The sequence below is a fragment of the Octopus sinensis genome, linkage group LG1, assembly GCF_006345805.1.
Source record: "Octopus sinensis linkage group LG1, ASM634580v1, whole genome shotgun sequence".
Lineage (NCBI taxonomy): Eukaryota > Metazoa > Mollusca > Cephalopoda > Octopoda > Octopodidae > Octopus > Octopus sinensis.
The window spans coordinates 137,918,071-137,933,741 of NC_042997.1; the positions used below are offsets into that span (position 1 = coordinate 137,918,071).

General features: G+C 34.8%; 1 protein-coding gene across 6 annotated transcripts in view; it reads right to left on the reverse strand.

The window, feature by feature from the left end:
• Window positions 1–15,671, reverse strand: part of LOC115214131 (hepatocyte nuclear factor 4-gamma-like) — a 125,862-nt gene that overhangs the window by 9,387 nt on the left and 100,804 nt on the right. Inside the window, exon 1 of one of the 6 annotated variants that reach the window (XM_029783213.2) lies at window positions 7,462–7,592. The exons of the other annotated variants lie outside the window; for them this stretch is intronic. Coding sequence (XP_029639073.1) covers window positions 7,462–7,501 — 40 coding nt within the window. The 5' untranslated portion in view covers window positions 7,502–7,592. Of the gene's footprint in view, window positions 1–7,461; window positions 7,593–15,671 lie in introns of those variants that run through there. 6 annotated transcript variants of the gene reach the window in all.

Consider the following 15,671-nt stretch of genomic DNA (forward strand, 5'->3'; position numbering starts at 1 on the left):
CTTATTTGCAGTAATTGGTATTTATGTGATTTCAGCAGAATATAAAGTAAATTTAAGCATAGCATGGTGTAAATACACACACGCAAAGAAATAGAAAACAACAAGAGAAACTGAATTCTGTAAAGCTTTTGGTCTAGTTTTATCATTCTTGTCAATTCAGTCAGTTCTCCAACCTAAAGTACTTTATACTCTAAGATTCATACTCCTCACTGTTCAAAATCAAGTCAGTAGTTGTTAATACAATATTACGAGTCAACCTTTCTCTTTTCCTAGGAGGAATAAGTTGAGAAGGCATTTTCCAAGAAATAACACACAACACCATTCCTTCTCCAAGTCAGCTGCTGTAGTTTTCCAATTAGGTTAGTTGTGCTATTCCCTGCAAAAGTTTGGTCTAGAACCTAAACAACTGAAAAAAACCGCTAAGGAGATATGTACAAGGGGGTGCTGAAAAGTTTCTGGCTTTAAGGGTATCACAAAAGACCTGGTTGGAGGTCCAGACTTCTGAGTTTTTTTTACAAGGCTTAGAAAAACTGAAGGATCACTGCAATAAGTGTCTGAATCTGAGATGGGGAATATGTTGAATAAAATAATAACTAATCTTCCTGTATTTCTTTTTACTAAAAGTTGGGAACTTTTCAGTATCCCCTTGTATGAAAACTTGGTACTTCTTTTTATCTGTTTATTATGAAAAATCTGTTTAAATTATTAATCCTGCTCAATTCTAAAAATGATTAGAGTGAGAAACGATTCTTTTATTGATCATCTCTAAAATTATTAGTTTTGGCTTAGAAGCTAGAATGTCATTAGCATTCTTATACTATAACAAATTCAGTCATGTGTCCCCAATGAATATATATCACTCATGCTGACTCAATTCAAATGTTTGGTGTATCAAGAAGTACTGTCTCGAAAGTAATGTCAACCTTTGAAAAAGAGGGAAAAACCTCCTCGTTGAAACAAAACTCTGGAAGAAAACCAAAACTTTCAGATAGAGACTGTTGGACTCTTACATTTTTAAAAAGGATCACAAAAGTACAGCTCCCAAAATTACTGCAGAGCTTAATGACCACTTCAAGAACCCAGTTTCCAAAAAAACTGTTCACCAGGAGCTGCACAAAGCCGGATCTCACAGGAGGGCTGCAATCAGAAAACCACTACTTTCAAAAACAAACATTGCAAAGCATCTAGAGTGGAGTAAAAACCTACAGAATTGGTTCCTAGAGCAGTGGAAGAATGTTATTTTCTTAGATGAGTCATCCGTTACCTTATTTCTGACCACCAGCCAAGTATATGTGTGGAGACAGCCAAAAGAAGCATTTGACCCAGACTGCCTTCTTTCAACTGTTAAACATGGAGGAGGATCTGTGATGATCTGGGGCGGGGGGGATATCTTGGGAATCCGCCAGCCTAATGGCTTCCCTTCATGGCAGAATTAATAGTCAAGACTATTTAAGCATTTTATCTGATCAAATTTATCCTATGGTTACGGAACTGTTTTCAGAGGGAAATGCAACCTTCCAGGATGATAATGCACCAATTCACATAGCTAAAGTTGTTACTGAATAGCACGAGGAACATTCTAGTGAAGTTGAATGTAATATCTGGCCACCACAGTCCCCAAATCTCAATATTATTGAATATTTATGGTGCATTTTAGAAAAACAAGTAAGGAGTCAATATCCTCCACCATCATCACTACAAGAACTGGAGACTGTTTTAGCAGAAGAATGGACAAAAATTCCTTTGAAAACAATTCAAACTTAATACGAGTCCATACCTCATAGAATTCAAACTGTAATTACTGCCAGAGGTGGTCCTACCCCATATTAAAATAAATTTGTTTGAAATTTTAAGGTGTTTCCATTATTTTGTCCAACCCCTGTATATTCTCATCCAGGCAACTCAATCAGTTTGATCACACCTCATTCCCACAATTTAATGCAAAAACTTACATGAAATTTTTTTACAAATAATAATTCTGATTAAAAAATAAGATAAAGTTCTTTTCTAATCTAAAATGTACACTCCTTCATTTTCTACAATGCTCTTCCATCTATCTGGTAGACTTGCAAGACCCATCTTCCAAACTTCACTTATCCATGACAAAAAATACTCCTGCAGTTCTGTTCTGACCTCGTCTACAGAATTCATATTTTTTTCCGTCCAAATGATTTTGAAGACTGCGGAATAAATAATAATCAGATGGGGCAATGTCCTACAAATATGGTGGGCGGGGCATCGTTTCCCATTCATACTGCTCAAGCCTTTGGAATGTCATCCTTGCTGTATGTGGCTGAGCATTATCCTGATGGAAGAACACCTTTCATTTTGAAACCAAAGTTGGTCATTTTTTTTTTCTAGTACTGACTTAAGCTGCTTGCAGTAGATCTCCTTTGTTATTCATTTGGTTTGTGTTTAAAATTTCAAAGTAGACTAAACCTTTTATATCCCACCAAAAAGATAAAAACACCTTGCAGGGGTGAAGACCTTTAACCAGAGATGCCAGTATTTCTCCTCTCCCTACCCACTGTCTTTAGTGCTTGACATTTTCAATAGAGAACCCATTTCTCATCACCAGTTACTCTTTGGTCAAAAAAAAGGTTCATTCATGAAACATGGCAGCAAAGAAGAGCACACATTCACTTGCTGAGTGCAATTAGACTCAGAAAGTTTGTGTGGAACCCATTGACCCAATTTCCTGACTTTTCTGATGGCATGCAGGTGTCAATGAATGGTTGAATGATCAAATCCAAGCTTCTCTGCTAGTTCCTCCATGGGATTTTGTTCTACCAGGGTTTGCAGGATATCCTTGTCAGGCTCTACAGATCTTCCAGGATGATGCTCATCTTCTAGGCTGTAGTTTCTGGCTCAGAATTTCTGTTGACATTGGCTTATGCTTATTGTCCAATCCCCATATACTGCATTAATATTCCTCGCACTTTCCATTGGGTTGCTGCCTTTATTGAACTCATAAAGCAAAATATGCTGAATATTCTGCCTTGTCTCTTCCATTATAGCTTTGAAAAAATAACTGCTAAAATCGAACTGCACTCTTCAAAACTTGCACTAAGAATAAACACAAGGTAAAATTACTACCTGCTTTTATAGTTGATGAAGGTAGTTTATCCTGTCCCCCTCCAACTTTTAGTTCATGCAATTGAAAAAATGGCATATTAGGTAATAATCCAATTATATAACCTTATGCTCATCAGAGTTAGCCAATATGGAAAGGAATATGGTAACTGCTCTCTATTTTCGGAGGTGGATTAACACAGCCTGTAAGCAGCAGCTAGATGACTTGTGCACATTTATATATATATATATATATATATATATATATATATATATATGTGTGTGTGTGTGTGTGCACATGCGTTTATATATATATATATAAGGCTTCTGGTCAACAAATTTTCCCTCTCTGTCTTCCACGATAATCCAGCGTTTGCAATACTTTTTTCGTCTGGCGTTAACAGCCCTTCTTATCTTGTTCTCCTTGTCCTGTCTCTCACTGTTATATATTTATTTTTCCACTGTTTATATATATATTTTTTACTGTTTATATGTTTGTACTGTCGTTACCGTCTTGCTTTTTTTTTACCCCTCTGCGAAAAGATCTCAGAATTTTAATTGATTTGCTTTTCGCGGGAAGGAATTTTTCTTCGAAGTATACGTCTCGCTTTTATCCTTCGAAACGTTTAGTAGATGAAATCTTAGCGACTGAAGAAGGGGATTTTTCGTTGTGCTTATTGTCCTGTATCTCTCCCTTTTTTTTGCTCGTCTTGTTCCTTGGTTTGTGTCTATGTGTTTCGTCTCTCTATGTGTTCGACGTCTTTTTGGTGTCCTGTACACATATATGCGTGTATATGTACATGTAGAGGTAGGTACGTACATATATGTTTATATATATGCATATATTCTATTTTATTAACATATATATATATATATATATATATATATACACACACACACATAAACATTAAAATAAATGTGCAACGTTTCATTTGCAAATATTGAGTGTTAAATCAAAGTAAAATCTGCAAAATGGCAAGACAAAGAAGTCCTTATGAGGTTGTTCAATCTGCTAGAAACAGCAGCCCAACACTTCCCTCAAATCCCACCATACAATCTTAAATAATGAAAAGATATATTGGATAATATAGTTATAGCTATCACTAATCTTTTACTTATTTCAGTCATTCGACTGCATCCATACTGGGGCACCACCTTGAAATTTTAGTTGAATGTAGTGACCCCAGTAGTTTTTATTTAAAGCCTGGTACTTATTCTATTGGTGTCTTTTTGCTGAACCACTAAGTTACAGGGATATAAACACACCAGCTTCAGTTGCCATGTGGTGGTGGAGAGACAAACATAGGCACAAAGACAAACACACACATATACACACACAGATGCATACATATACATACACACACACACACACATATATACAAACATGCGCACAGACAGACAGACACACACACAGAATGGGCTTCTTTCAGTTTTTCATCTACCAGATCCACTCAAAAGGCTTTGGTTGGCCTGAGGTTATAGCAGAAGACCAGAACCATGTTGTTGGGAAGCAAGCTTCTTACCACACAGACACACCTGTGCCTCATTAAAAAAAAAGTTTTAAAAATGATGGGATTGTTATGACAAGAATATCATTGATTATAAATCTGCTCAATCAAAGCTGAGCTGATCTGGAGTTGAACAATAACGAATTCATGAAAAATGCTAAAATTACATTATATTTTTAACACCACTTCCTTCAAAGAATTCAAGAGTATGAGCACAAATATGTGTATGAATATGATGTTGAAAATAATTGCTATAACTAATTAAAAAAAAAATTTCTATTGTTTCCAAAGTTTGTTGATTTCATTTCTTTAAATTTTTTAAATCTATTTTTCTTTAAATATTATACTCTTCAAGCTGTTTCACTGATGCAATACAGCATCAGACAGAGTCTATAAGCTTGAAAAACATAATGGAATTTTAAACTAAATTTAGTTATAGACATGTTTTCAGTACAATATCCTTAGGTAGAGAAAAAGCAGCTGCTTCTTCATGTATTACAGACACACACAATCATTAAATTCATACATCAAAGTAGCTTCATTCAAACCAATATCTGTGTGAGAATTCAGCTAGTTTATGATACAAACAGAACTTATTTCCTTTCACTCATTCCATTTCTTGTTGAAATGAAAAAAAAAAAAATGTTTTGAAGGGGGCGTGGACTACAACAAATATACTTGGCTTCAACCTTCAACAATTGATCTGCTAGAAATAGCAACCATATTTCACTAAAATCCCATTATCTTATCAAAAAAAAAAAAAAAAAGGAATGACAAATTAGATAATGTAGTCTGAAATAAGCTCCACTTGAAAAGCTGGGATGGTCATGGCTAGGAAGCCTTTGATTAAATGCTTAACCTATAGTTACACAATAACATCAGCACCACCATCGCCAACAATACAAGGCTACAAATTATGAAACTTTTTTTTCTTTTTTAGTGTCTAGAAAATATCAATTCAAAACAACATTGTGTTTCTTTCAGTAGGGGGAGTGACCAATGTTAACCAACAAAATAGATCAGTAATATTACTAAAACCTAATAGTTAATTAGAAAATAGAGGCAGAGATATTTCCTCTCCTCAGATACTTCTAACAATCTTTCAAATCTCATAATAATGCTTCTAATATGTTTAAAGTATGTGTATAACTGAAACCACCCCTTCTAATGCTTTCCCTAACAACTCAAAACTCAAATGGTCCCTAAAGGCAACTGATGAATTAACTAGCCTCTTATTCTAGCTACCTACTATGAAAATGTAAAATTGAAAGTGTAAAACAAGACAAGGGATGGAAGGCAGGAAAGGAGAGAGGAAGAACTGTTTATTAGTAAATTATTTTTTTAAACACTGAGATATTGGTCACTCAGCCTGCAGAAAACAAATCACAGTCACGCAACATGATCTTAAAAGCTCAATTGAACAATATAGTTCTCAATATGCAAATGATATTTTCATAGTCAGAACACCATTAGTTTTATTGGACAACTTATCTGGAAATACACAGCAACAAAAAAGTTTACTTCAAACCGGCAAGGGAAAGTCTTGACATGGACACTTGACCTGCTAGATATAGCAGCCAAATTTCAATTTACATCCTATGATCTTAGGGAAAGACATTAGAAAATGTAGTCCTCTATACACACACATACACAAATAGATGAAATAATGTAATGTTATCCTTATTGCAATGACTAGCAGAAAACTTTGCTCCTGTCATTTTTCCTAATAATAAAAGATGACATAGAATACAGCTTTAAATTTACAAGAGAAAAATTCACTAAAATTCCAGGTACACTATAATGACCTCTACTCTTATTTACTATGTGTTTATTTATGAAATGAATAGTCAATACTTTTATAGACTATTTTGTTCAATCTGTTAAACCTTAGACTCATTCTACCTTAGACTTGTCAAAAAAAAAAAAAAAAAGAAAAAGAAAAGTTTACTGTAAGATGGATGTGAGACTAATTTTGTAGTAGAGTGAAGTAGTAACAAATTTATTTAGGTACATATTACTGTTACTATTTTGTCAACTCTAGACTGATGAAAAAAGTTACTAGATACAGTAGAGAATTCAATATTATACTGTAACATCCACTATTAAATACATCCACAATATTAAATATTAAAAACATCCACAAAATAACTCTCCATCCCCTCATTATTTTGAAAATGTGTACAGATATTATGAAAATAAGGAGCTAGAAATGTCAGTATCTGACAAACATTTTCCTCTAGTATGACCAAAATGCTAAATTGGATGTCTTTTTGATCGACTGACTTATGATACACAAGCTACAAACAAAAGCTGTAACTTATGTCAGCTGATTTTATGGAAAGGACTTTTAGTTCAAATAATACTTCTGTCTTAACAGTCACAAAGCTTCATAATTAAAGGGACATGAAAATAAGCCTCTGTAGTATTCATGACATTCTCAATGAAAAATTGATATTTGTATCAATCAGAATACTTAACATCAGCATCTGATTTTGTGGACGAAAAACAACCTGGTTAGTCTGATATCATATGACTACTGCAAATGCCGGCTACCTATTCTACAGTCAGGTGAACCAAAACATGTAAATTTAAATTTCTTGTCTAGAGACATAGCAAATCTCTTGCAGTCTCATACAATTTCACAACTTGTGAGTTGTTGTTGTAATAAAATAGCTACATGAACATTCTTAACAGTGTTAATGATCTAAATGCAGTGGAAACTACATTTGGGAATCAAAACAAATGACAATATCTTCTCACTGTACAATATTCACTTTATCTAAAAAGTTAAAACAAATACCAACAATATTCCCTACACCTGAAAAGTAATTTCCTTTAAATGCATAGAAAAAGACAAAGAAAATATAATTTCATTTCTCACCTGCAAACCAGTAAGATGCATCAAATTCAGAAATTGGCATGATGGAAACTGTTTGCTATGAACAAAGTAACTAAGGCTTGGCGACATAACTACCTCAAATTTATACTTATGCTATCTGTTTAAATGGTTGCTATCAGCTGAGAGAGAAAAAGAAAGAGAGAGTGAGAGAGAAAACATAAGATAGTAGTTGATCAACTCAAAACCCGTACATCTACAAGTGTGTTCATGTTACAGGAGAACCAGTTGTGAGAAGGTACTTAAGATAAGATGGTTTGCTTTATCAGAAAAGCAGTGTGCTTGGGATTCTACAGAGAATATTCTGTTAAATTGACCAAATTAAATACATTAATCTTATTCTAAATCTTTTTTTTTTTAACTATTTAACTTTTTTCTTAGGACTTAATATGAAGGACTAAAATCATTTATGAGACATTAATTAGGACAGACTGAATTTTTAGATTTACCTGTATTACATTCTTGGCAACCCACCTGAAGCTATCCTGGGTCCTACAATACATAGTTCCTGGTTTAAAATTACTTTAAAACTTTCCATAAGACTTTCATGTTAATTTATGTTTCAAACACTAGTTTACAAATGACAAAGTTATTTTAATAAATTCTTTATTATTTTCCGAACTAATTGAAACAGACTGTATTTCAAAAGAAATATGGCAAAAAAACAAAACAAAATAAAACAGCCAAATTATTGAGATGTTGGAGAAATGTCAACTCATTCAAGTAGAAAATATCATTTAGTTCAACAAAATTCTCATTTAAAGAAGCTAAAATTCTGTCATACCTTACCAATGGAATATTTTCTCAGAAATTCAGAAACAGAATCAGTTTTAGAAAAAGTACAATAGCAGAAGCGGAATAAAGAAAACTGAATATTTTTCTTTTTTTCAGTTTATACTCCTATTTTTAGTAGAATGGTTTCATTAAGAGGAAAATTCAAGAATAAAAATATCTTATTATTTATGCAAATCTGAGAATTTATGGATTCCTTCTACCTTATGCTGTCAAAATTTGAAAAATATAAAATATTAGACTACCTGTGACCCATTGGGTCAACAACAGTTCAAGGTACCCCAAAAAAACCATGTCTCAGGAACCCCTGGTCTGATTTACAAAAAACTTGCTTTATTCTGTTTGTACTCACATTTCAATGGTACCTTACTTTCAGAGTATTTTCCCATTGTGTGCCAGTTTGGCTATTTATAAAGATACCCCCCCCCCCAAAAAAAAACCGTGTATCTCGGAAAACCACGGTCCAATTTAGACGAAACTGGTTTTATTCCATTTCAATGGCATCTTACTTTCAAAGTATTTTCCCATTATGCGGCAGTTTGGCTGTATTAAATTACATTTAAGCATGCACACAAGAAAGAATGCAAGCAGAAAATCATAAAGGTACCCGAAAAAAAAAAACTGTATCTTGGGAACCGATGGTCTGATTTATGCAAAACTTGTCTTATTCCATTTGTATTCTCATTTCAGGGGCACCTTACTTTCAGAGTATCTTCCCATTATGCACTGGTTTGGCTGTATTAAAAAACAGACAAACACACATGCAAGCAAGCATGCAAACAAAACTATCCTGGTATTCACAGTAATGGGTAATAACTCCAGGTTTCACTGCTTAAATTTGTGCAAACAAACCCCAAGAAACCGTGTATCCCAGGAATCCGTGGTCTGATTTATGCGAAACTTGTTCTATTATGTTTGTATTCACATTTCAGGGATACCTTACTTTCAGAGTATTTTCCCATTATGTGCCAGTTTGGCTTATTAAACTACAAGCAAGCACGCAATCACTGACTTTTAGTATTATATAGATTAAAACAATAAGCATAACATTTTGAATATGTTTAATAAAATAAAATTATATACTCATAAAAATGAAAAGATCAGAAATTAAGAATAGGCTCAGGAGTGGCTGTGTGGTATGTAGCTTGCTTACCAACAACATGGTTCCGGGTTCAGTCCCACTGCGTGGCAACTTGGGCAAGTGTCTTCTGCTATAGCCCCGGGCCGACCAATGCCTTGTGAGTGGATTTGGTAGACGGAAACTGAAAGAAGCCTGTCGTATATATGTATATATATATATATATGTGTGTGTATGTGTATATGTTTGTGTGTCTGTGTTTGTACCCCTAGCATTGCTTGACAACCGATGCTGGTGTGTTTACGTCCCCGTCACTTAGCAGTTCGGCAAAAAGAGACCGATAGAATAAGTACTGGGCTTAGAAAGAATAAGCCCCGGGGTCGATTTGCTCGACTAAAGGCGGTGCTCCAGCATGGCCGCAGTCAAATGACTGAAACAAGTAAAAGAGTAAAAGAGTAAAGCTACTTTCTGCAGGACATAACATTAATCCATATTTTACTGAGAAATGTTTCTAGCAAATGTACAAAGACTAAAATTTTGGGGAGAGAGGATTATTAGAAACACTGACCCAGTTCTTGACTGGTACTTTATTTTGCAGACTCTCAAAGAATGAAAGGTAAAGGTGACCTCAGCAAAATTTGAACTCAGAATTTTAAAAAAGTAGAACAAATATCAAGGTATTTTCCAGAAGTTCTAATGATTCAGCCATGACTTCTTATATTAGAACAAGACCAGATATTTTTAAAATCTATCCCTAGTTTGGTATTTCATTTTACAGATAGTGTAAAACAAAGTTGGCTCTGATAAGATTTGAACATAAAATAACTAAAATCACTAAGTATTTTGTCCACTGCCTCATTGATTCTGCCACAAACTCACCATAGGTGTCTATATAGTAATAATTGTTTTCTAATTTAGGTTCAAAGTAAACAGTTTTGATGGAGTGGGTTACTTGATTACATTGACCCAAGTACTTGACTAGTACTTAATTTTATTGAAGCTGAAACAATAAAAAGGTGGAATTGACTTATGCAGAATTTGAACTCGAGACATAAGAGTTGTAACTAAATACCTCAAAGCATTTTGTCCAATGCCCTACCAATTCTGCCAATCCACTGCCTATGAATAAATAGTTGTTCCTAATTTAGGCACAATTTTGCAGGGAGGAATCTAATTGGTTATATTAACTCCAGTACTTGACTGGTACTTTATTTTATTGACCCTGAAAGAATGAAAGGCAAAGTTGGCCTTGGCAGGATTTGAACTTGCAATGTAAAGAGCTGTAACTAAATACTGTAGATGTGGTTGCGTTAAGAAGCTTGTTTCCAGTCACTTGGTTCCAGGTTCAGTCCCTCTACAATACATCTTGAGAAAGTGTCTTCTACTATAGCCATGGGTTGACCAAAGCCTTGTGAGCAGATTTGGTACACAGAAACTGAAGAAAGTCTTGTGTGTGTGTGTGTCCTTGTCTCAATATCACGAGATTGTTGGAAAAGTGGACATTAAAATGATGATGATAATTTTACTTGAAACTTATATATTTTGCCTATTCACTGACATTCATTTCTTTATAATGATTTCCTATAACATATACAATTTGCAGAAGAAGAATATAATCAGCTGAATAAACTATAACATGCTAGTCATAGTGATATTGGAAGGTTGAAAAGCTAAATGAACACCAGCAAGGGTATCATCCATGAAAATTAGCAATGGAGAATGAATTACTGAAAATGCAATTTTCTATTAAAAATGAATGGTGTAGTTGTGTGTGAGAGTTGTTCAATACACATAGTAATGAAATTAGCCTTCTTCATTCAATAAGTTTTGTGATATCTGATGTGATTGGTTTCAGATTTTGGTACAAGGCCAGCAAGTTTGGGGGAGGGGGTAAGTTGATTATATCAAAACCAGTCCTCAGTTGGTACTTATTTTATCAACCCCAAAAAGATGAAAGGCTAAGTTGACCTTGGCAGAATTTGAACTCGGAACTAGAGACAGAGGAAATTCCACTAAGTATTTTGCCTGGCATACTCATGATTTAGTCTACTTGCTGCCTTAATACATGATAATATTGTAATGTTTTTACCTACATAACCAGAGGCCTGTCTTTGGCTATCCTCGAATAAACTTTGAACTCAGAAATATGTAAATAAATACCGTCATTTCTGCTAAACTACCATCCTAAAATTATTATCAATTCACAACACACAGCTCTAGATATTGCTAGCAAGAATTTCACTTTTTACTTGTTTCTGTTACTGTACTGGCCATGCTGGGGCACTACCTTGAAAGGTTTTAGTCAAACAAAGCACCCTCAAGATTTACTTTTATTTTTCTGTATTTATTCTATTGGCTTCTTTTGCTGAATGCTAAATTACAAGGACGTAAACAAACCAACACTGGTTGTCAGGCAGTGGAAAGGACAGACACAAACACACACAAATATATGACAAACTTGGTTTTCAGTTTTGATTGACCAAACCCACTCAAAAAACTGGTTTGCCTGGGGTTATAGTAAAAGATAACCATGATTCCTGTTCCTTCCCTCCCAGAATACCACCCCGCTGGAATTTCCTCCCTGCTCTTGTATTTAACGCAGGCATTGATTTTACAGATGATTAAGTCAAACATCAACTACATAAATATCACCAGTCTGCAAAGATCATGGGACTAGTCGCCTGTTACCTGACTTTAATCATTAAAAAAAAAAAATGACAAAAAGTATATTCAAATATCGTAGAAACTTTCAAAATTGGAAATCTTAACTCCATTTTTGCATGCAGACACACCCATCCATTTGCAAACTTCAAACATAACTAAAGCTTGTCTTTTATTATAATGGAAGGACCAAAGAGAGGTTTTTGGCAGAATACCTAGCCACATTTAATTACAATCCTTTATATTTTAAGTTCAAATCCCTTTGATGTCAACTTTCACTTTCATTCTTCCAAGATTGGTAAAATAAGTACAATTACTGGAGTTCATATCCTTGACAATTAGCACCGCCATCAAAATTTGATTCGTTATGCCTATGTTAGAAACCATAATCAGGAATGCATCAAATTGTTTCACCAAGTTCAGCAGTTTAATGAATGAACTACTTTCACTTGTGACATAAGAACCACATGTTCCTTGACAAAATGATTAGCCCATTTGACTCAAATGAAAACTGACTTTTTTTAACCCTGAGCAGTCTTGATCAAGCCGTGATCATCCTATCTCTTGTTTAGCCTACCTAATATATTTAGGACTAGATTATACAATCTATTCTTCTTTCTTTTTTTAAGAGAGTTGGGTGGGAATATATGAAACTTTAATACTGAGTAGTATGAAGGAATCATACTGTGGCTGAGCTACCAAAGTAGGATTTCCTCATTGGTTTGTATATCAGATACTGACAGATACAAAAATTAGATACTAAATTGAAAACAATGAAATAAGATAATCAACTTCTATGGATCTTTGTTCTCAGTCCTATTCCTGCCTTAGCTAATTAATGGATTAACTCTCATTCCTCTAGAGTTGGATAAAATAAAAACTGTTGACTCATATTCCCCATCATTATCTTCCATTTCCATTAGAAGTTGTCTGCAACATAAGAAAAATTGTTTTAGTCTATTTTTACTAGTGTTCACAGCTTGATGAATGTCAATTGTTACTCAGCCATCACAAGGTCCCTTTCTTGTTGTAGTGTGGTGGTTTGTGAGTTTCAGTGATCCTGAAAGCTATACCATCAGAGCTCAGGCTATTGATAAGGCCTCCTATGCTGAAAAATGCAAAGATCCAACCCAGAGCCGAGGAAAGGGGAGAAAAGTTGTTGATGGTCTATGTTCCATAGGAAGTAAAGTGCTTAAGTCAATGTTAACTGGGAAATAAAGTATGCTATTGGTCAAAATGTTGCAGGAAAATTATAACTACATAAATTATTTCTAACAATAATTCAATAAACCACTGTGATAGGAAATAACAATGCCATTCTTGCTGCGGCACTCTAGTCAATATATTTTTAATGTATAAGAATATTACAATGTATTTGAAATGTATAGCAATATCAATATATATTCTTTTATTTGTTGCAGTCATTAGACTGCAGACATGCTAGGGCACCGTCTTGATGGGTTTTTAGTTGATATAATCAGCTCAAGTACTTATTTTAAAATCTGTTACTACTATAAGCAATTTCTATTTATTGTACAACTAAGTAACAGGACATAAGCAGAGAAAGGATATACACTGCTTTCTTTTTCTCAAGCGGTTTCAAAGATATACAAACACATACACACATTGTAGGCTTCCACACAGGTTTCCATCTACTAATTTTGCATTTCACTCAGAAGGCATTAGTTTTCTCATGTTAACAATAGAGGACAGTTGCTCATGGTTGTAAAGTGAACAGCTTTACCCTTAAGCATTTAATGTGGCTGTATCCAGCCCAAATATTGTATCTGTTTTATGTTAAGACTGATCAGATCCAATGTCATTCTAAAAATATACCCTACAATGTCATTCTAAAAATATAGAAGCACACCATTGAAATCTTGAAGCTACCAGATAATGAGTGATTAATTCAAAACAATGTGAATAAAAAAGCAGTAAATTTGACAAAGAAATCTTAATGCTAAAGGGTTAACCATACCTATTCCTGTACAAACAATAAATAAAGTATTAGAATTACCTTCCTCCCACACTTTTCTAATCTTTAATTTATTTAGAAGAATTTTCTGTATTTTCCACAGATTTCTGTGTTTTAAACGTTAGAGATTACTATCATCATCATTTAATGTTCACTTTTCCATGTTCGCATGGATCAGATGAAATTTGTTGAAGCAGATTGTATTGTCTACAGCCAGACACCATTCCTCACCAACCTTTCCCTGTTTCCAAGTAAGGTAATATTTCCCAGACATGTGTCATCTTTCAGAAGATTGGAAATGATACTGCTTGCATGACAATGACACATCTATCATGTTATGCCAGGGCAAAGAGACAGTAACACACACACACACATATATATAAAGACAAGTTATAGATAATGGTCATTACATATTTGTAATGATCAATTATTTTTCACTTGTCTTATATATCCAGTTTGTCTGGAGTGTATCCCTGGATTTACAATAAAGAATTATGATATACCATAACCTTGGATCCTGCCATAAGAATTGAAGTTCTTCACTAATCTAAACAATATTGTTAGCCTGGTGTGTCAGAATAGAGCTTATGAACTAGTTTGCTCAGATTGATAATCCCTCACTATCAGCTCTCTCTCTCTCTTGCTCTCTCACTGCTTGTCATCATCATCATTTAACGTCAGTTGTCCATGCTGGCATGGGTTGGGCAGTTTGACCAGGGCTGGCAAGCTGGAAGGCTGCACCAGACTCCAGTCTGATTTGGCATGGTTTCTACAGCCTGATGCTTCTCCTAATGCCAACCACTCTGAGAGTGTAATGGGTGCTTTTACGTGCCACCAGCATGAGTGCCATTTGTGTGACATTGGTATCTGCCATGACTGTGATTTTGCTTGGCTTGATGGGTCTTATTCTCAAGCACGACATGATGCCAAATGTCTTGATCATTGCCTCCTTACTAGAAATATAGCATCAGTGGTGCTTCTCCCTGGCACAAAACCAAACTGCATCTCATCTAGACTAACTCTCTCCCTAATTAGTTGGGCTATGACTATCTCCATAACTTTTATCACCAGCTCCAATAATTTCATACCTCTAATTATTTCTATCTAAAGCATCGCCTTTACTTTCGTAGCAGTTGACTACGCCAGTCATTGGATATGACTCCTTCGTGAACCACCTGATTTAATATGGGTGACTAGACCATAACCCACACCACCAGATATTTTAAGCATCTGAGAGGTGATTCCTGATGGGCTGGGGGCATTCCCTATCTTCATACCCTTAATTGCTTTATCTACCAAGGTACTGTTGATTTGGGTGGCTGGTGTCTCAATTGGGTCAACATTTGGCAAACTCCTCCTTCCCATTCATTCTCCATGTTCAACAGTCTTTCATAATGGCATTTCCAAGCCTCTTTCTTTGCAGAATCATTAAATGCAACACACCATCATCTATGCGGACACATTTATTTTCTATGACATCACAGTTTTCTCTTACACACAGTCTTGCAATCCAAAACACTTCAGTTCTTTGGACCTCACATCACTGAACATAGGCAAACTTCTTTTCTGCTTCTCTCTTGGCTAGATATACCTGTCTACTAGCTTCCCTTCTGGCTATTTGATACAGTTCCCTGCTACCCCCACTCTTCTAGGCCTTCCAGGCCTGTTTCATTGCTCTAATGGCACTGT